The 21781-nt window shown below is 35.4% G+C and overlaps 1 protein-coding gene across 1 annotated transcript in view; it reads left to right on the top strand.

Moving 5' to 3' along the window:
- The window catches only part of Arhgap15 (Rho GTPase activating protein 15), a 648882-nt gene that overhangs the window by 20493 nt on the left and 606608 nt on the right, over positions 1-21781 (top strand). Inside the window, exon 2 of the mRNA XM_048345538.1 lies at positions 8936-9114. Coding sequence (XP_048201495.1) covers positions 8950-9114 — 165 coding nt within the window. The 5' untranslated portion in view covers positions 8936-8949. The remainder of the gene's footprint in view (positions 1-8935; positions 9115-21781) is intronic.

Genomic DNA, 21781 nt, shown 5'->3' with positions numbered 1-21781 from the left:
GTTATGTTTCCTGTCTTGCAGTTTTACTGTCATGAAATAAGAGTTTCATTTGTAACAAACTAAAAAGTTACCAAGTAAAAACCTTTATAGACAAGACTGCACACATTTATAAACACACCTACATGCAAATTATTTTAAATACCTTTTACTCAAATAATCAAGTGAGAACTGATTTGAAAGGTATTAAGAATATGCTGAACATTTATTTTACTGATATAATCATTATCTTTTAGAACAGTAGGTAACAACTATCCTGTTTAATATTCAGGCCCTTTTGAGACTAGATTTTAATCCAGTCTATTCAGTTTGGGGATATTAGCAATAAGAAAAAAGAAACAGAAACAACAAATTTTCTAAATGAAGCAATTATAGACTGCTTGACTGCTGTCAATTACTGATCATTTTTTATTACTGTTTAGAAATAATTATGCAATATACAGCTTCCTGTTGTCTGAACCCAAAGCAGGCCAAAATAGAGATAGGACCCGCAAACAACAACAATCAATGGACAGTTAGATTTTGTCAGCTTGAGTGCTTGCCACTGACATAAAGCCTTTCAAACAAGAGATGAATGTGTATTTTATTCAAGAATACAAAAGGAATGCCAGGTGAAAATACACATTTTGCATTTTTGTTTCAAGCACGTGAATTAGGTTTGTCCTAAAAGTATGCCAGAATGTACTTGTATTTTTTTCTTCTTCTAATGCTGTGGCTGAAGAACAGCCAATTCTACAGCTGATATTTCTAGTTAAGGGACATTTTATCATCAGTGCCCTAAGAAAGTCGCCATTTTCTCTGAATTGATACTTGTATGCAAGGGGCGGAAAATTTCTCAGCATTTCTTGCTAGATTATGTCAAAATTGACAGAGGAAGGGAGAAGATCTTATTATTTATGTACCTTATGATTCTCCTCTGTGTCTAAGGAGATTGTCATTTCTTAAGACTTCTTATGCTCCCTAAATGTAATTACAGAGGCACAAGCATGCCTTTCACTACTTTCCAGCCTGCTTGATCATTATAGACAAATTAAAAAGCACTTTAAATAATCTCAAATTTATTTTTCTATCTCTTTAATTAAACACAATTCCACCCAGACTTTTTGTTTTCTTACTGACTCTATTTCATTACCCTAGTCACATCTTAACCTTTCTCTTTATGTGATTGTTGATTAGAAACACTACACATGAATTTGGATGTTCCAGTTAAGGTTTCTAAAATTATGGAATCTTTTTTTGAGTATCCCAAATGTATTTTATCCAAAATATGGTATTTACAAAATAATGTAGTAGTTACTGAGATTTAACTTTCTTTTTGTCACCCATGAGTAGATTACTATTGATTTTGCAACTTTGTGATTGATGATCCATTCTTGTGGCTCTCTTTTTACCCAATCCTTTCAAATGGGAATGAACTTTAAATAGCATCATTAAGTGCCTTTAGAGTATATAAGACAAATACAAATTCCTCTTTTCCTAGTTCAGCTGCCATCAAGTATCACTTGTTTTCCCACCTAGCCACTCTTGATGTGGATATTCACTACTGTTTTCCTGAAATCCAGAGATCTCAGAGCAACACTGCTCTTAATATTTCTCCTTGCTGAAATCCTATCTACACAATATCCAGGCCTAATGTCACCATTACTTTCCAATTGTTCCTGGTCATATTTTCCATTGCAGCCTTAAAAGACTACATGTTTGATAGGCATTTTTCCTGTAACTCTGCTGTGGTATTTATAATGACATTGGAGAACTATGGGAGATACAAGTCAACTTCTCTGGGTAGAGGCTCCAAAAAACTTTTTTTGAAACTATTTATTGTTAAAGTGATGTACAGAGGGGTTACAGTTTCATATGTAAGGCAGAGGGTACATTTCTTGTATAAATTGTTACCTCCTCAGTTGCTTTACTCCCAATAGGTATACCCATGGAGGTTCAGGGTACAAGGTAACCAGACACCATGAACTAAAGAAGAACAAGGTTTTCTAACACAAGAGTGTCTAGGATTCAATCTACTTTCAAAATAGTTTTATTCATCATTTTTATCATTTAGGTTAGACAAAAGCAAGAAAAAATAATTTTAGTGCAATTTACCCATGTAGCTGACTTGCCAGACATTTTCAGTAAATACAGCCTGTCTCCCAAATTCTCTGAAATAAGTTAAATAAATGCAAAGCCATATTATCACATTCCCTATATATAACACCTGTCCAATCAAAGACAATGTTACCCAAAGGGGTGGCTATGTTCAAATTCTTTTACTGTGATCTTCCTTTCTCATTATATTTGACATTTTTGAAACTGGGTTTTATTGCACTCTCAGCTTATGGAAGTGGTCTGGGGAAATTAGACTTAATAGAGATGTAGAAGCCACAGGGAGAAAAAGAAAAGCAAAGTGAGCTGGAAGGAAACTAAAATTAAAATGTTATTTTGGTAAACGGCTGCTGTGGTGGAGATGGCAAACAATTGCAATGCAAGTTAATTACTGACCTGTCAGGAAAGCGTGACACGAAGGTTGTGCCACACATTACTGGAGGTACCACAGCCACAAGTCATTTCCACAGGGGAACAAACAGATTTTTCTCTACCACAGATCAACATAAGATCTTTCCAGGGGATTGAAATGAATTTCTCTGAGGAATAATATTTGTCTGTAGAGTTGCCATGAGCTCTTAGCAAGCCATAAGAAACAACACTTCCTACACATGCAGGGAAAGGAATGAGATCATACTGCACAGAGGCTTCCTGCATATTTAGGAAGAAGAGACCCCAGTTCTTGGTGTATGGGGTAACACTACACTCATTTGCCACACAGTGAAATCCCAGGCAAATTCCCATACAGTTTTCTGAGGGTGCACTCAATGATTGTCTCACAAAACCCTCAGTGGTAACCCAAGTCATGCAAGAAGTTTTTCTAGTTTGCATATATATCCACCTATCTTTCTCTCTCTCTCGCTCGCTCTCTCTCTCTCTGTTTCTCTCTGTCTCTCTGTCTCTCTCTATATATACATATATGCATGTATACACATATATATGTGTACGGGTAGGTATCAAATACCTAAATAAACCTGAATCTCAGCAGTACTATTATCAAAGCAAATTACCATTTTAATTTCAAAGTCAGTTAAAAATGTCTTCATTTTTTAATAATAAGAAGGAAACCTAAATGTTGTTTTGCTACAGAAATTTGGTGTTATTTATATATCAAATTTTTATATCAGTCCCTAGCAACAATATTGTTTACATAAAATATAGAGTACTGCTTCTTTCTCAGTCTAATTTACTGTGAAATATCCACAGTCCACTAGCCTTCCACAGACTGTTAAAGATGAGTTAGATATGTGTGTTTTTTAAATAAGAAACAAATCAAAAACATTTTCCTATCAGTGCTTTGATAGCATTATTGCACAGCCTGATAAGAGGCTGAGGGATAATCTCAACTTTTGATAAGCTACATACACTGGCAAAGACTAATTTCCATATGTGTTTTCATTTATGCATCCACCAAACAGTTATTAAGTCTCCATTGTTTTGTCAAGGAGCATAGGAACATTAATAAACAATAAAATAGGAAAAGTTCCATGACATATAATGAATATAGCTACACTGTAATTATTTCATCTCCCTCATCTCTGGCAGATTTTCTTTGGAATTCTTGTTACCATATTGTTGCATGCATAAGTTTCATTGTCTACAGAATCTATAATTAAACAAAAATGTGAAGGATGAGGCCCCAAGTGCTGATCTGAGGCTCCTTTGAACAGTTGTGGTAGTGTAGGCCTGAAGCTGAGTATTCCTGAGTTTCCATCAGCTTCACTCTGTAGCATGGAAGTACACCAGAAAATCCTTTTTTTTTTTCCTACCACATTTTTTTAAGTTTTTATTATAAAACTGATGTACAGAGAGGTTACAGTTTCATACCTTAGGCATTGGATACATTTCTTGTACTGTTTGTTACCTTGTCCCTCATACCGCCCTCCCCCTCCCCCTTTCCCCCCCTGAGGTGTTCAGTTCACTTACACCATATAGTTTTGCAAGTATTGATTTGTTGTTGTTTCTCTTATTTTACCCTTTGTCTCTCAATTTTGGTATTCCCTTTCAATTTCCTAATTCTAATACCAGTATACACGGTTTCCAATATACTCAGATAAGATTACAGAGATAGTGTAGATACAATCACAAGAAGGTGATACAAGAACATCATCAACAGTATAAACTACAGATACACATGGAATGTTGAAAGTAGTTACAACTGTGATATAACAATCATTTCCATAAAATGGAGTTCATTTCACTTAGCATCATCTTATGTGATCATAAGGGTATAGCTATTGGGCTCTTGTGATCCTCTGCTGTCTACCACGAAATTTTCTTAACATTTTTTTACTTTTAATGTTATTTATGTAAAAAGAAATTTCAAAAATCCTGTTTCAAACTCAAAAGGGCAAGCTGCAAAGCCTTCGTGAAATTAAATACTGAACTAATAATTGGCATAACAGCTATGAAATGTATTTGGGTAGTTGTAGTCTGAGTGGAGAAATAAAATGCAGAATATCACTTAACCATGACTATTAAACAGATGTAAAGTTGGTGTGGCTCATAGGAAGTGCACATTCATCCTGTTTCCTGTTTTGAAGACAAGATTGAAAGTGGAACCAGTGAAATATCACAAGCTATTCTTGCCTTCGCTTGGTACACATACAATCAGGAAATCTGAAGAAATAGTAATGCCAGCTTTAAGTGATTTATATTTAAATACCTGAACTCATTAGACATCCACTGCTTCTCTGAAAGCTTCCCATCATAATGCAAACAATGTTTGAAAATAATACTTAAGGAACAATGATATTGATAAATGACATGATATAGAAAGATCCATGAAAAACTGAACAGGCACATAGAACAAATAATATCTAAGTTGTTAAGACTTGTACTGAAGAAACTTATTAATTGCATAGAGATAACCATAAACATACAACCATAATACTGTTAACTTTACAATCAACTATATTAGGTCTACAAAGCTGAAGGTCAAACAATGAAAACATAGATGAAACAATGGAATATGATTTAAATACCTTTGAATCATTTGGAACAATGAATAAAGAAAAAAAATGAGCCATTACTTCCTGACTAATGAAGTTGATACAGCTGATCCTGGAAGCATAGCTAATTTGGAGTGCTGGGAGAAGATCTTTGGCTGCTTTGTTCTGCTTTGCCAGGATATGAATCAGCTCTTTGTTCTGTGTGTCTTATTGTATATATAGCCCCTTTAGTGGCTTGGTAACCATTTCATGTAACACATCAGGGGTTATCTGAGTAACATACAACTCTTATGTAGGGCAAAAGGTATTTCTAATGCTTTCATCACTTAACTCTCTGCACCTCATCAGCTGGGTGTCATATCATCTCACAGCAACACAAGAAGGTGGTGAATACAGGAGAGGAAGGGAAAGAAAGGAGAATTTTGTGTAGTATTTCCCCAAGCAGGCTGTGCAATAATTTCACCTTTTGACAGTAACATTTCACTAGGTAAATTATGTATTGAATGTAAAGTCAATACAAGAATGCAATTTTTTTTGTCACAAAAGTTGTACCGGTGTGAAGGAAGTAACACTTCCTCTAATTGGCACATGCTTAACTTATGTGACTACAGTGGTTAGATGTTCTTGATCAGAAGGTAATGGGTCTGACTTCAGTGAGTCTCTTGCTAATAATATTATAAACACACTGCATTTAGAATTTGAATCTATTGAGAAATATGAAAGATGAGCCATGGATTCACTAAGTGAATAGCCATAGTTTTCAAAAATAGCTCTAGAAAATGGTAAAAACAAATTATTTATTATATCAAAGTAATATTCATATACATTGAAAGAGTGTATGTATCCCAAATTTGTTACTGACTCATAATTCTTCTGCCTCAAGCTCCCAAGTGGTGTACTTAGAGGCATGCATCACAAGTTTACTGTAACTGAAGTACAAAAAAGGGAAGGTAGTGAGATAGTTTGTTCATTTTTAGTATGCATGCATGCCCATGAAACATCATTTCAATCAAGATAACAATAATAATAATATCTGTCACTCCCAAAGTATCTATCCTTTAGGAGTAATTCAAACTTATTTTCACCTTCTCACTAAGCAATCACCATTTAGCTTCCTGTCACATGTTAGTTTGTACTTTACAGAACATTAAGTGAGAAAAATCACAAAGTATTGTGTGTATGTACGCAAGCATGCATGCATATATGCATGTGTATATGTGCGAGTAGCCCAGACAAACATTGAACACCAATCTAATCTTCTTTTCTCAGTCTCCTAAGAGCTCAGATTACAAGCCTGGCTAAGATTCTTCATTTTCTTTTTTTGTCTTGGCTTCCTTCACTCAGCAGAATGAGTTTGCAGTGCTGCATGTGGCTGCAAGTATCAATAGTCTGTTCCTTTTCATTGTTTGTAGTCTTCATTCTATGGACAAAGAATTATTTATCCCTATGGGTCACCTTTTTAGAATTGCACATATGTCTCTCCACCTTACTGTGTCAATGGTATTGGGAAAATTATTACTCAGACCAATCTCCGTTTTCTTTCCTTATAAAGATGTGGATTGAAGTAGCTGTGTGGCTCAAGTGGTAGAGCCCTATCCTTGAGGTGAAGACCTCAAGGACAGCTCCCAGGCCCAGAGTTCAAGCCCCACGGCCAACAACGTCAACAAAAAAGTGTAGGGCTGGGAATATGGCCTAGCGGCAAGAGTGCTTGTCTCATGTACATGAAGCCCTGGGGTTGATTCCTTAGCACTACATATATAGAAAAGGCCACAAGTGGCGCTGTGGCTCAAGTGGCAGAGTAACTAGCCTTGAGCAAAAAGAAGCCAAGGACAATGCTCAGGCCCTGAGTCCAAGCTCCAGGACTGTCCCCCCTCCCCCCAAAAAAGAAGTGTCCATATTTTGGAGGCTGAGAATATGGTCTAGCGGTAGAGTGCTTGCCTTGCATATAATAAAGCCATGGGTTCAATTCCTCAGCACCACATATATAGAAGAAGCCAGAAGTGGCACTGTGGCTCAAGTGGTAGAGTGCTAGCTTTGAGCAAAAAGAAGCCAGGGATATTGTTCAGGCACTGAGTTCAGGACCCCGGACTGGCATAAAAACCCCAAGAACAAAAGCGAAAAACAAAATATGGATTGAAGCAAGGTATTGGTGACTCTTTCTTAGAATCTTAGCTCATTCAGAGGGTTAACCATAGTATTATGGTTCAAGGCCAGTACTGGAAGAAAAGTACATGAAACTCTAGCTCCAGTTAACTATCAAAAAGTAGAGATGGAGTTGGGGGCTGGGAATATGGCCTAGTGGCAAGAGTGCTTGCCTCATATACATGAAGCCCTGGGTTCCATTCCCTAGCACCACATATATAGAAAACGGCCAGAAGTGGCGCTGTGGCTCAAGTGGCAGAGTGCTAGCCTTGAGCAAAAAGAAGCCTGGGACAGTGCTCAGGCCCTAAGTCCAAGCCCAGGACTGGCAAAAAAAAAAAAAAAAAAAAATAGAGATGGAAATATGATTCAACAGTAGAGCACCACTGGAGTGAGAGTGAGTACCTGAGATAAAGTTCCAGAATTGCCAATAAATATATAAGTAAATAAATAACTAAAGATTTAATGTTTATTTTGTTGAAATTCTGTAGAACTTACATCATTGGGCACAATCCTTATAGCAAATAATAAGGACTAATTTTTTAAGTTATAATTAAATTGCCCATTACTAATTGTGAAATATTTTTCTATTAAAATATTTTCTTTGATTCTAATATTAATGTTCACCTAGATTGACTACTACTACAATTTTAGTCTCCATTCTACTCCCCAGGAGTAGAATTACTGTTTGTTCCTTAACACAACATTTGTTGTGCCTGGGGGAGGGGGTCATGTCATCTTCTATAACTGAGTAGTTATTAATTTGTCAAGTGTTATACCCTTGTGCCCAGTGACTAGTGAATATAGTCCATGTAGGTAAGAACTGGAAGCTTCATTAGTGTAGGAGGTGGTGGTTTTGTAGAAACTCAGATGTTGTGTTTGCATTGCGATCATTATGCTTTCTTAGGAGATGAGATGATAGTTTCCAGAAGTAATTTAGTAGAGCGTAGCTGAAGACAGTCCTGTGTGTGAAGAGGAAGCTAATGCTCCTCCTCTGAGGTTATAATAGATCAGTTCTCTTTCTTTACTTTTTTCTATATTATTTTTTATTATTTTTCCTCACTGCTGCTCTTTTCAAGTATGCTCACATTACATTTTCTCACCTAAATAAAACTCCTATTAAATATATGTTGTACATTAATAATAAAGAATGTTGATTTTCTTTGCCTTGATGTTGTTTTTGTAAACACTTGAAATTAAACTTTGGAATTTAGTTCAGTTGGTAGGTGTCAGTGGACAAGTGATTTAATTTTCCTTTTGTGGATATTATAAGAGGAGTGGAGGTAGGGATTTTTTGCTTTGCTATGACACTAATTCAAGTCCTTTAAATTGGGTATGATTCATACAACTTTTGTTTCAATGAAAAGCAATGGTGGTGGTGAGGATAGTGTGGACAGTAGATTAGTGAGAGTATGCATTAAGAAAGCACAGTAATGTGATTAGTAAGCATCAACATTCCTATGTGAGGAAGACTGCTATTAGAAATATTTTTAACATGATTAGGAATTACACAGAATATGGCTGTACTATACTACCTAAAAACATTTTAACCACTTTGCCATAAGTACAGATACATATCCATGGATGTGACAATTGCCCAAATAACTATAGTTTCACTGTCATCTTATTTGCTTCCCAAAGATGGGAAGATACTTTTATTTGTCATATTCTAATTGTGAATAGTCGCATGTACTGATAAAAAGCTGATCATCTAAAATATATAATTTGACTCATATGCTTTTATTTTCCTTTAGGAAAACACGATAATATGCAGAAATCTACAAGAGCTGATACCTCAGCGGAAACACTGAATTCCACCCACCAATGCTCTGGAGCTGTTCAAATGAGAATCAAAAACACCAACAACCACCATGACAGGCTGAGCCAAACTAAATCCATGATTCTCACGGATGTTGGCAAAGTCACTGAACCTGTAAGTCAAATACTCCAAATTCCACATCCCTTTATCACACAAAATTTATTTTTTAAAAGAAACAACTAATTAGGTTTGTTTTATTTATTTTTCTAATATACCGGAGGAAACTGTTTTCATAATTTATTTTATCTTGCTTACTTATAGTAATAATAATATCCCCAGTTGCAAGGAAAGAGCTGGGTCTAATCCAGAGTGATAAAGTAGATTTGGAGCTAGGCTGAAGAGCACCTTTGACTCATTTTAAGAGTCTATACTATCATGCTTCAGTGTCATAAAAATAATGAGGTTATGCTAGCATGTGGTATTTGTACTTCCAAATACAGTACATCACTTTGAAAAGCCAGAGGCTAAAATTAGCTAAGAATGAACTGAGAAAAAAAATCTTTTTTTAAAAAAGTGCAAATCTCTTCCTTGAAATCTCCCAATAATATAGCATAGTGAAAATTACAATTTGATTTAGAATGGGCCTAAACAACTAAAATGGTGTGGCTATTTAAGGTTTGGAGAGGAGGCCATTTTGTCTCGATAATGTGTCATTAAGAAGATTTGAAACAAAATAGTTAGAGATGAACTCTACTGCCAATTTTGTCCCTGGCCCTGCATGCATCCTGAGCCACTAAACCCACTGATTGTGATGAGTCTCCCCTGATTAATTTTCTTCCATAATGGTGGTAACTTGCAGCTGAGGCCATAGGATGTTACAAAATTATTTATGCAATGTTAGCCACTCTTTTGGACCCCAAGTCTTATTTTGTTTCTCGCAGTGAGAGGGAGAGCAAGAGTGAGAAATAGGTTAGCTAGGGACAGGCTGTGTGTCCCAGTCACCCTGCAGAAACATGTGAGCTATTAATTGAGTGTTCTGTTAATATTGTAGGGGCCTATGAAATATTCAGCTCCCTAACTGATTAATTAAATGAGATATACTTGCTGAGTAGCATGCTACTGATTATATTTATTTCCCAGTTTTACTTCCTATTCCAAGTTAAAGTCAACCCACAGCAATCTCAGGAAATATGTGAGTTTAGTCATTCTTTCATCACGTGTTGTAGAAAATTTAGTATGGGGAAGGCAGAGATTACATTGGGTACATGTGGGGAAGGCATCTTCCTTTATTTACTTTCCCATTTTAAACCATTGTCTTCCGAGAGACACAATATTAGTTGGCTTTACTTTTAAAACCACTAAGATGTTCCTCAGCTATGAACTTGAGTTGGTGGTTAGGGTAAATTATTGGTGTCTCTATATGTATTATCAGCAAGAAGCGTACCTTTGAAAAAGTTTAAAAGTTAAGTATATTTAATGATGCCTAACGTATTTTATTGGCTGTGTTTAACAAAAGGCACTATGCCGCAGTTGTTTTTGACAAGCATGAAAACATCACAGCATGAGACTGCAAAAGGAATTATGGAGAGAAATTACAAGTGATCCATCTCTCAATGAATTATCCACCTCAATAGCCCGCAGAACTCAGCTACCAATTAACACCTACTTTATTACATGTTGGGATGTACTTAATAACTTTCATGTGTTTATGCACTATTACCTTGACTGATGCCTCTTGTACAATTAGGCATAATTGGCATATCAATATGCAAAAGTTAAAAGGATTAACCCTCTTAAAACTAATGAGCATTTCTGTATCCAGCTGCTAAATGAGACAAAATTAGCATTTTTCACTTTTGGGCAGGATTTTATCATGCAGTTTCTCATTGTTGATATTACCTTGTTACATAACTTTAGTTTGGGGGGGGGGTTGTATGCTGGACTGCTAGAGAATTAGAGTTTTCCAAAGTTAAATGAGTTATAATTATCCCAGCTTTTGTTTCCGAATTCTTAGCCTGGGCACTATGTATTCCTTGATAAGGAACAAAAATAAAACTTGCTTTTGGTTATGTGTGCTCAGTGCATAATTATATAAAAGGGATATTTTAGTGAGAAGATGTCATTTCACTGAGAAAACTTGGCTCAGAGATATTGTATTGAATGCTTGCCATGGCACTAATTTTCTTTCTGTCTCAGTTCTTTTCATCTCTTTTTTTCCCTGCACAATTTTCTGACTAGATACTGACAGAATGTAAAGTATTTTGGCATATTTATTCAAACAAGCCTGTTAAAGTTATCTGTTCAAGCTAAACTAAGAGCTTGCTTTCTCAAAAGTTGGGTGATGGGGTGAGGTCAGGGGGGAGATTTTGAATTTAGGAGAAATGGAAAGAGATGCATTTTAAAAATGCTTGAGCATTGTTTACATGAAGCACACTTTCTGGTATCAGAGATACTTATGTGTAATTTCTGCAAAAAAAAAAGTGGTTAACTACAGACCCTACATATAATGCACTCTATATAATAAAAGTGCAATATAATACAATAATTATGCGAAAATATAAAAGCTATGTAAGTCTAATATGAATGAATTAACACAAGAATCTGACATTAGAATAATAATAATTTAATTTCAGATCATAGTATGAAATTCTCCTGTATCTATCATTAGAACCTCTAAGCATCTTAAATGAGAAGTATTTTGAAATGCCAGTCTAAGCACTTATATAACTCTCAACTGCAAAAGAGGTGTATTTATTTGTTAGAAATTTTGTTGACCTAAATATTTTAGGGAAGCAGTTCAATAAGGCAGGTATGGATTTCATTAGTATTATATTTGGTGGTATGCATTCATTTCCTTTAATCATTAAACATTTTTATCTGGTAAATAAAATCAATCCTCTTTCAAAATTCAAAGAGGGTTGCTTTCTACCTGGGGCATGTCGGAGTGATGGGAAGTTTGGAGCAGAAGGATGTGGTTTGCAAGAAAATTGCCTGTCCATAAAAGAGATGTAGAGAGTTCCATTCAATAGGTAAGGAAGCTCTCTGGTCTCAGTGATTTGTTGTCCTGTCCTGTGCCTCAGAGTGAGATCTCTTAAAGGTGGATGGCTTATTTACCAGAATGTGCCAAACAGAAATGCAGGCAGCTCAATGCCAGTAAATGAGGCAAGCAAAGGGTGCCTGTATAAGGATAATAATGTGCAATCCAGCAAATAGCTAATGCAAAAGATTTAACGTGCTTTGATGTTATTTATAAGAGGGATGCTCCAGCCTTTTAGACAGTTTAGAATAGATATTAATGAAAGAGTTTAAATAGCTCAAATCAGGAAACTGCAGACACAGGATTTGCAGGCATGAGCACTTCCAGCATTTAATGCTGGTGTCGTAAGCAGCAACATGTATGAATATTCACTGCTTCTCTCTTCTAACCCCACAGAAAGGCATTACTTCATCCATGCCCATTATCAACAATATAGTGTGTGTGTGTGTGTGTGTGTGTGTGTTTAGATAAAAACTTAATTCTAGCCATTCCCAAATATTATCATCTGCGACTCCTTTTGCCTCCAATAACAGAGTGTGCCTGTTCATTTTTTTAAATGTTGTATCAGGGAGAAAAGGAAACAATTTTCTTTTGTTTCTTATTTCTGTGATTATAGGATACTTGCCAAAGTTGTGGCTAGCCAGAAAAGCAGACATAAAAATTGCTACTAAAAATATAAGCCTTCTGTTGAACAGAGTTTTTGAGAAATATTATGAGATTGTAGAGCTTGTCCATGTTTGCTTCAAATAAAGCTTATAGTGAGGTTTGAGGCTTTGTTTGTATAAATTGTCCTGAAGTGGATCCTGATATTTAATTAAAATGACACTAAATCACATTGAATTGATAAGACCTGGCATCTCAAACAAAGGTAATTGCCCGTATTGGTTTTGTGCAAAAATAGCGCTGCTTGGAAAATGTGCAGCCAACACAGACTGTCAACTCCATTTATAGATCAATATGTGAAATCCATTGATCAGGCAGGCATGTGTAACAGTAACACTTTGCATTTATTTGTTGTTTTTATACCACATTACGGCTTACAGGATTATAGGCTTCCTAAATATTTTGACTTCCTCATAAATATATGATCTGTTGCATGTTAATTAAATGAGAGTCTGCAGCCATTTCTAAAATTGTTTTTAGTTTGATGATTTCCTTTTATTGCTGTGGATCATATGATCTGAAAAAGGATTAGCTTCCTTCTGCATAGAGATTATTAAAGCTTATTTTAATGTGTCCTATTTAGTGTAAAACGTGACTGCATTTTTTGCTTTGAAAAATATAGATATACACAATTATTTTCTCTTTACAAGTAGCTGATCTTTGTTTTTTGTATTATATCGTCATTCTCAGCACTCAGGGTAGAATCATTTCCTGATGTATTTTGTACACCCTGTAGATAATAAGTCTTCTTGATTTCCCTGATAGAAGTTGTTCTTTCTCTTCCCTTTTCTTTTAATCTAGCTCTGGCCCACCAGCATCTGATGTAACATGATGTACAAAATAAACTGATCATCTAACTTAAGTTCCAGGGCACACACAAATATAATTTGAATTTATTTTTCTGATTTGAAAATAAGTCTTATGAACTATTCTTACACATCGCATTCTGCAGTTAAATCTTTCTTATCTCATCAGTGTAAGGACAGTGTTTTGTTCCTAATCTTTATTGGACTATTGTAGATGACATTTGTAAGCCATTTGGGTTTAGAAGGAAAAGCTGGAGGAGAGTGAAGTGAGTCTCTTCATAGATCCAAGACTCTGATATGGCTACACAATAATGTATCTTCTATTGCAATTTTCTTTGTCACTGAGAGGTCAATTCTGTTGAGAAATCTTTTTATATCCTCTATATACATTAGAAGTACTGCTATCAACACAATGTTTAGTTTTAGAGACAATATTGTGATAATAAAAGAAGCATGGTTACAAATAAAGCAAAAATATCAGTTGTAGTGAACAAGCATTCAATTGAAAGATTACTAAAGTAAGTAATCTAGTGTAGGCCAATTCTGCAGGAAAACAGATGAAAAAGTTTGTTAGCCTGAATTTGGACTTTTACAAGATCTTCCCCCAGGGGAAGAATATTCAAAAAAACCCTTTCTTGTCCTTGCCACCCTATGCCACCTCATGCTGTGAAAAATTTTTAACTGTTTACCAAGCACAAATTGGACTTCCTAAAGATGCACAGAGCTGACCATGGCCCTGTGGCATCTAAATCTCACAGAATGAGCCAGGGCTCACAAATTCATGGAAGTGGACCTGCTATTTCCATTTTAACTTGAGCATAGCTAAATTTGTTTATAATCTCCTACTGATTGAACATGGTACTGAATGTACATGAGATACATTTTTTAAGTTAGTCCTCTGATTACTAATTTGAATCCAAAACTCTAACCTTGTTAGCATCTGGACTTATTTCCATAATAACAACCCCTTCAGAACCTACAAAGTAATGAATAATTGACAACAAATGAAATGTTTTGATAGTTGTCGGCACAAAGCATGTTTAATGTTTTGTGTTGCTTCCTAGCTAATTATGTAGATGACACATTTGTCAGACCTTGACTGCCATTAGAAACGTGTTTCCAGAGGGGAGAAAAACAGGCTATTCATAGAGTAATTAACTAGAATGCTCAATGACCTGTGAGAGATTCAAATCGCTGCCAGTTCAGACATTGTTTTGTTACAGAGCAGAGGGGTAATTAAAATTCCAAATTACAGTCCTATGATGGAGCATTTGTTTGTTGACAGTATACTCTTACTCTAGTTTGTTAATTCTTTTTTAAATTGCTTCTAATCCATTTTATAGCTTTAGGAGTTCCGTCTTTGAATTTACTGACAACTAATATTATGGCAAATTGTACTTCAGTGGAGTGCTCTATGCTCCTTTTCAAAGGAGCACAAGGTGGGGAGAAGCTCCCTTCCCGGGACTAATACATCAGGTGCAGACACTAACAGGGAGCAAGCATCTTGTCAAATACTGTTTCCAATGTGTATTATGGGGAATAACCTAGTGGAAAATACAGAGAAAATTTTTTAAAAAGAAAATGGGAAACAGTAACTAAGAACAAATAAGAAGAAATGAATTCAACCCCTTACAAGTAATGATTGATAAAGTGTTCTGGTACTTGAATTGAGAGAAGGAGCGAGAGGGAGAGCTAGATCTGGACTAGATGCAGAGACTGTAGTAAAGAATACTGTATTTCAGAAGATGGAACAGTGTGAAGGATCCCTCACCCCTTGCTCTCAGAGTGATGGTTTTGGCAATCAGACCTCAATCTCAGGTCAGTGACAAACCTCAGCATAAAAGGTATCACTCCGGAGAGTTTTCAGGGAAACAGTTGAAGAGTTTGCAAATCTAGAGGGATAAAATAGTCTCAGAAGTTTCAGCTCAAGTGCAATATTGCTGAAATTGAGAATATAGTTTTATTAAAAAGATCTGACACAAGTCACACGGCGTTTGATGCAGGAGAGCTGACAGAAGCATCCAGCGAGCACTGATTATCCCGAAGTCACTGTCAGCTAGGATTGATTTTCACTTTCTCCGTTTATGTAACGGTTCCTGTAATACAGCTGACCCCGAATCATGTTACCTTGTCATTTCTCTGCATGGATCACGAAGAGATGAGCTGAAAATAGCTAGACACTGACCTTGAACTTGCCAGAAAAGTGAGAAGTGACAGTGAGGTTTTCTGTAGTTCATGTACGGTTGAGGCAAGCTGTTTTCAGTCGAGTTCACCGTAGCAGCACAAGGGGGCAGAGCAGTACTAAGGATTACAGGTAAAAGAATTTGAGCAGCGCTCAGACTGAAGCACTGATGGAGAGCCAGAGGTCTGATTTTTACATCTTAGTGTAGACATAAAGGAGAATTACTGATGAATCAAAATCTCAGGTCCCATGATGTTCATAATCAGTAATCTAAAATTATACATTCTAATTAAAAGAGCTTACCTAGTACTCTGAGTGGCAGCAAATATGCTTTTCCACTGAATTATTTGCAGTTTCTCTTATTTTATTCATAAAATAGTCTTCCCTCCCAAAATAACTTTGAACCATACTCAATATTATGAAGAACTTGCAAACTCCCAGATGTATTATTGCAAGTCCAAATCTATCAGGAGATGGGGACATTGCTCTTTTTTTCATGCTCATCAATGATGAACATCCTAAAACTGTTACTGGGGAATATAATAATGTAAATCAGAAGTTAGAGAAGAGTGCTTGCCATTGGATTCAAGGATGTCTACTCCCTGGTTATTGTTGTTTCATTAAAAAATATCAGTCAGAGATTGTCATTACAGGTTTGATTACTCTAAAACTGAATGTTGAGTATTGTCCTTTGCTAGCACATAGTTAAGCTAAAGCATTGATGTCCTGAGGGTGAATATATCTTATAAAAGTCACCCAACCAATTCACCAAGTACAACAGAGAACTACAGCAGGTTGAGAAACAGGAGAACAAATACTGACTCATTTATTTCCCAGCATGTAAGGGCCCAACCTAAGAATACAATAACATCTTTGAATGTGTGCCACCATAATAATATTTCTGTAAACTACACAGTAGATATTTATGTCTACACACTCAAGATGTATGTACAAATACACTTTACATATACATTAGTATGTTATATGAATACATACCAACACTTTTAACTATAACACAAAGAGATGGGTGTATATAATGTGTATCTGAGCTTATTTTATATTCCAGAGGAAAACATACACATAGAGTTACAAGGGGAAATATCAAGATGCATTAAGAATCTTTTGTAATTCAGTTGAAGACATATGGATAATGCTAAGATCTGAGAAATAATAGTTTGTTTGTTTTTTATCTATTTCAAGAATGGAATAAAACAGAGATTTTCGTATTACCAAGAAAAAGGCAGAAATATATCTAAAATACCTGTGTCATGAAGAAGTTTGGCATCAAGTAGAATTGCATTATCACTCTTCTGAACTAGATTGGACAATTGAAGTAGCTTTATATCAGGGGCATTGGTGAAGTTACAGCTATAAAATTCATGTGGCTAACACTGATACCTTTAAAGACAGTTCTGGGGAATAGATGTATTTCCAAAAAGTCAAACAGCGACTTTGCATTCTTGCCCCACAGAGAATACAGAGGATCTTCAGGTGCCCTTTCCTAGGGGGCAGGAAACTCATCCCTAAATGCTAGATTAGCCTTCACTTGTGAGGTCACAGCCAGGATAAAGGTGTTGGCTCTAGAAAACACTTCCTCAGAGGTTTTGTGGTTCCCCCCATTTTTTCTTTTCCCTCCCTTTTGTGTGTAAGGATTTTAATAAGGGACTTAGTCCCTGATGAGTTCAGATTTGGTTTATTGTTGCCATCTGTTTAATTACCCTCTCAGGTTTGTGTTGGGAAGCATGAAAGTATTTTATCCCGCCTTTGAATCCCTGTGTTCCTAAAGAGATGTGGGTAAAGTATGTGTCAGTTTTCAAAGAGCATATTAAAAACTGATAAGCAAAACCATCTCCAGATAATATGGAAGGCAAAGAAATTATTTTGTACATTAATGCACATTGAAACTAATTAGCAAATGTACAGCAATGTGGCATTGTCACAGGCATGATGGCATTTTCTTTTTGTGCAAAGTCACACACTTTCCATTTGAGGTGATGGATTTTTATGATTCCTATGTTCTTCCAATGCACTGGCAATAAGTTCTTTGGGGAAAGAGAGATGGGATTGGGATTGTTACACATGGAGCAGGTTTAACCACATGCTGAGGCAAATTAGAAATCTTATATTAAGAAGAAAGGACAATATCTTTTGAGAAAGCTGAAAAACAATAGGAAATTCACAATTCCTTTTCTTTTTGACCTCCTGCCTCCTTTCAATACTCCTCCTCATTGCTTCATTACTGTTATTGCTACCACATAGGGACACTTTTCAACCTGGAGAATTTTTCTGAAGGTTTCTATATCCATCATTGTATATACTATCATCTGCATTTTTCTGCAAAAGCCATCAGAAATGTTACTGAGAAACACAGTCTTTTCAGCAGTCTATACCAAAATTTCTTTACATATCAGTATTTGGGGGGACTAACATAAAATATAAGAGGTAATGTGTAAATATCTGAAGTTCATGCACAAACTCGAAAAATAAATTAAAAAAAGAAGAAGAATTAAGGATTTTACTTCCCAAATCAAAAAAGTCAAATAACTTTGAATGTTCCCTTTCTACTTATCCCTTAGGAGGTGATTGAGATAAATTAACATTCTCTTCTGAGATTCCCAGATGTCATTATATTAATAGTATGTTTTAAGGTGCTTAGAAATGTAACTGCCCTTGCACCATACCATAAACACAAATGATTAAAGTACTGTCTCTGTCTCTATATGAGGAAAACAGTGCTGTTCTTGCCTTATGCTCTTACATTATCTCCATGGAGGAAGAGGAATAATGATGACACAAACTTTCCTGCACTACTTTTGGACACCTGACCTGCTTTCCTTCCCACAGGGTAAAAGAAAGCTACAGTCTTCGTATTTGCAATGAGAAGGGACATGTGTCTCCTTGCATTGAATTGTCTTAGATCATATCATGTAGCACAACGTGACCCAATATAGGAAGACAGGAAAACAAAGTGACAGTTTTGTTTGCTCTAATATAAACTGTAACATCAAAACAAGAGGGAATAAACCTAGAGGCCCATTGCTGGATCAAACAAATTAAATAGCCAACATTCATATTCTATACTACTAGAATATTCTCTAATCAGCAGTGAAAGGTTAATGAGCAAAGAAGGTTAGCTCAGGTTTAGATAAACTAAGTGAAACTGTCACTCACTACTTTTTAAATTATCAGGAAAATTAATCTGGCAATACTTTGATAATACATCACATTCTGTGGTCTTACCTATTGATCACAATCTGACAATGGCTAACCTTTCCTGGCAACTTCCTCTTTTACCATGAATTATTGACAGTGTTAATGCCAATAGCACATGATCAAATAGACAGGAAAGAAATTTACATTCCTACAAGGGCTACCTTTAACTGCTACACTTTAATTTAAAAGAAAGAAGAGAGAAAGGAAGAAAGGAAAAAAGAGAGGAAGTCAGGGCAGGAAAAAGGAGGATTTTTTTTTCTTGTCTTAAAATCCTGAATTTATTTTTCTACAAAAATAAACTATATTTATAATTTAGTCATTATATTCAGTGTACATTATGTAAATAACAAACTATGTAAGTTGAGGTTAGGGATGAGAGGGAAAATCAAGGGAGAAAGAAGAAAGGGGTGACATTGACCAGAAAGCAGTGAACTTGTGACTTGTGGAATGGTAATCCCTTTGTACAACTACTTAATAAATAAAATGACAACTAAAAAAGCAGTAAAAATTAACAATGTGGCATGCTTAAAATCTCCATCTGCAACTAAAATATATTCTGTGTAATAAATCGCTGCATTTAAGGGAACATTAGTATTTATTATTTTCACTAATATGACTAATAATATTTCAAAATTCCCTCAATAACTTCTATAGATTTTAAATTTTATATGATGTATGTTCCAGTTTTGGGACTTGAACTCAGGACCTATGCACTGTCCCTTAGTATTTTCTTAAGGCTGGCACCCCACAACTTGAATGATAGCTCTACTTTGAGTTTTTACTGGTTGGTAGGAGATAACACTCTCACAGAATTTTTACCAGGGCTGGCTTTGAACCATGATTCTCAGATCTCAGTCTCCTTACTATAGGCATGAACCACTGGTGTTGACATTCCTTCATGAATTCTTTCATGTCCCCAGAGAGGTCATCTCAACTCCACCTTAGTGTGTCCTTTTATGTGCCCCTAAAATGAGAAGTAGGAAACCATGTTGACTGATTTGTGCATAGAATTTGCCCAGTTATTTACTTCTTCAGTAGGCATATGTTACTGCATACTTACCACATACCAAAGATCACAACAGAACCTGGGTAGGTAAAACAAAAGTATTCTCTGCCCCCTTGGAGGTTATTAAGTTAATGTTAAACTAAATGGAAGTTGAACTAATACTTTTTAATGAATAAGAATATGTAAATATGTGTATTTGATTTCTATGCCTGTCTTTTATTTCAATACTATAGCTGTACACAGACCTAATTTAGACATTTACATTTACAAACTATTCAAAACTTTTCTTCATTCTTGACTTTAAAACTTTTACATTGAAGTTTGCATTGTTCTAAACTGAACATTTCTGTTCTCAGCTAAATATTGTTCTTTATATATTCATTATTGTGAAATATTGTGAGGTTGAATATGGTTGTACCTGCTGTGATAATAATGCTTATGAAAGCAGCTAGGACTTTTAGTGTTATACTTGTCTAAGAGAAGTATGCTATCAAAACTCTTAAAATATATTGTTGAGTACAGTAACAATGTGCACTTGCTCTAAAGCAAAAGTGACAAAATTAACCAGAAGAAAGATCAGAGTACACAGTGCAAGTGTTTAGTATGAGCTATCCTTAGATTACTCCCTCTAGTACAAAGAAAAAAAGAAAGAGAAAATCCTTTTGAAGTTAGTCAAAATATAGCAACAGTCAAATATCAACATTATCTAGTCAGTTCACAGCTCTGATTAAGGTGAGCTACTTTTTAGACAGTTCTTATTACATGACCATACACCCCAAATAGCCACTATTAAGAATATGCAATTACCTATCTTCATGTGGAGATAACTGGAAATTATTCTTTCTATGAGAATAGACAGAGAAACTTTATTTTGATTCTTTGTACATTGAAGGGAACTATTCTGACTTTGGCTCTAAATCTGAGGCTCTCTTTAACACTGCCTTTTTGACATCAAGTCTTCCAAACCCCTCCCTGATAGTATCAACTAAAATTCTAAAATCTTTAGACTAAACTTACAGGAACTGTGCAGGTCTTCTCCCCATCATATTCAATATGAAGTCCTACCCACTATTCATGTCTTATTTTGAAACTAATACCTCTAAAACAAGGTAGATCTAAAGTGGCTTCTATGCTAACCAATTTTTTCCCACAGATATTTTTCTATTTATTACTAATTGTGTTTAAAATGTTTAAGGTGGAATACTTAGTTGAGGCTGTGCTCTCCTTCCATGGTTATGTTACCTGGTTGGTGCTGAAGACATTAAACAGATCATCTTAAAGCTCTTTCATTGCTGGATCTTTGGAGGTGAGGGTATACTGAAGCAAATAAAAAATGACAATTGTTAGTTACAAATTTAGAAATTCAGACAGTGACAGTTGTAAGTCATAAATTTGGAAATGTAGTCTCTAGCACATTTCACTGATAGTATAAAAACAGTCTTTCTTATGTAGCTAAAGATGAATTCTCTTATTCAGATTTTTCTCATTTGGATCTAGTTTCAATTTTAGACTAGAGTGAGTATAAATTAACAAATATTTTCTTACCTTTGAGAATGCACTATGATTTCTAAGAAACAATTCTATGTGTTCATCTGTGGATATGGTACTTTCTTGTTACCAATTTATAATTATTCTCTTTATTCTTGGTAATGTATAATTAAAATTTTTGCTTAAAGAGCTCTGAGAACCTGTTGAGAAGCTATATTGTCTTTAAGGAAGCAAGGAATCTGATGTAGGTACAAAGTGCTAATTCCAGAAGCTGAGATTGGTGGATCGTGGTTCAAATCCAGTCCAGGCAGAAAAGACCATGCGACTCTGTTCAATTAACCAGAAAAAAAGTAGATGTAACTCAAAGTGGTAGTGTGCCAGCCATGACTGAAAAAGGGAGATCTTTTGAATTAGAATATATACTATCACATATATAGCTATCACAT

The sequence above is a fragment of the Perognathus longimembris genome, chromosome 4 (genome assembly GCF_023159225.1).
Source record: "Perognathus longimembris pacificus isolate PPM17 chromosome 4, ASM2315922v1, whole genome shotgun sequence".
NCBI classification, from domain to species: domain Eukaryota; kingdom Metazoa; phylum Chordata; class Mammalia; order Rodentia; family Heteromyidae; genus Perognathus; species Perognathus longimembris.
The sequence above is the reverse complement of the archived record's forward strand: the minus strand, read 5'-3'. Positions and strand labels throughout refer to the sequence as shown.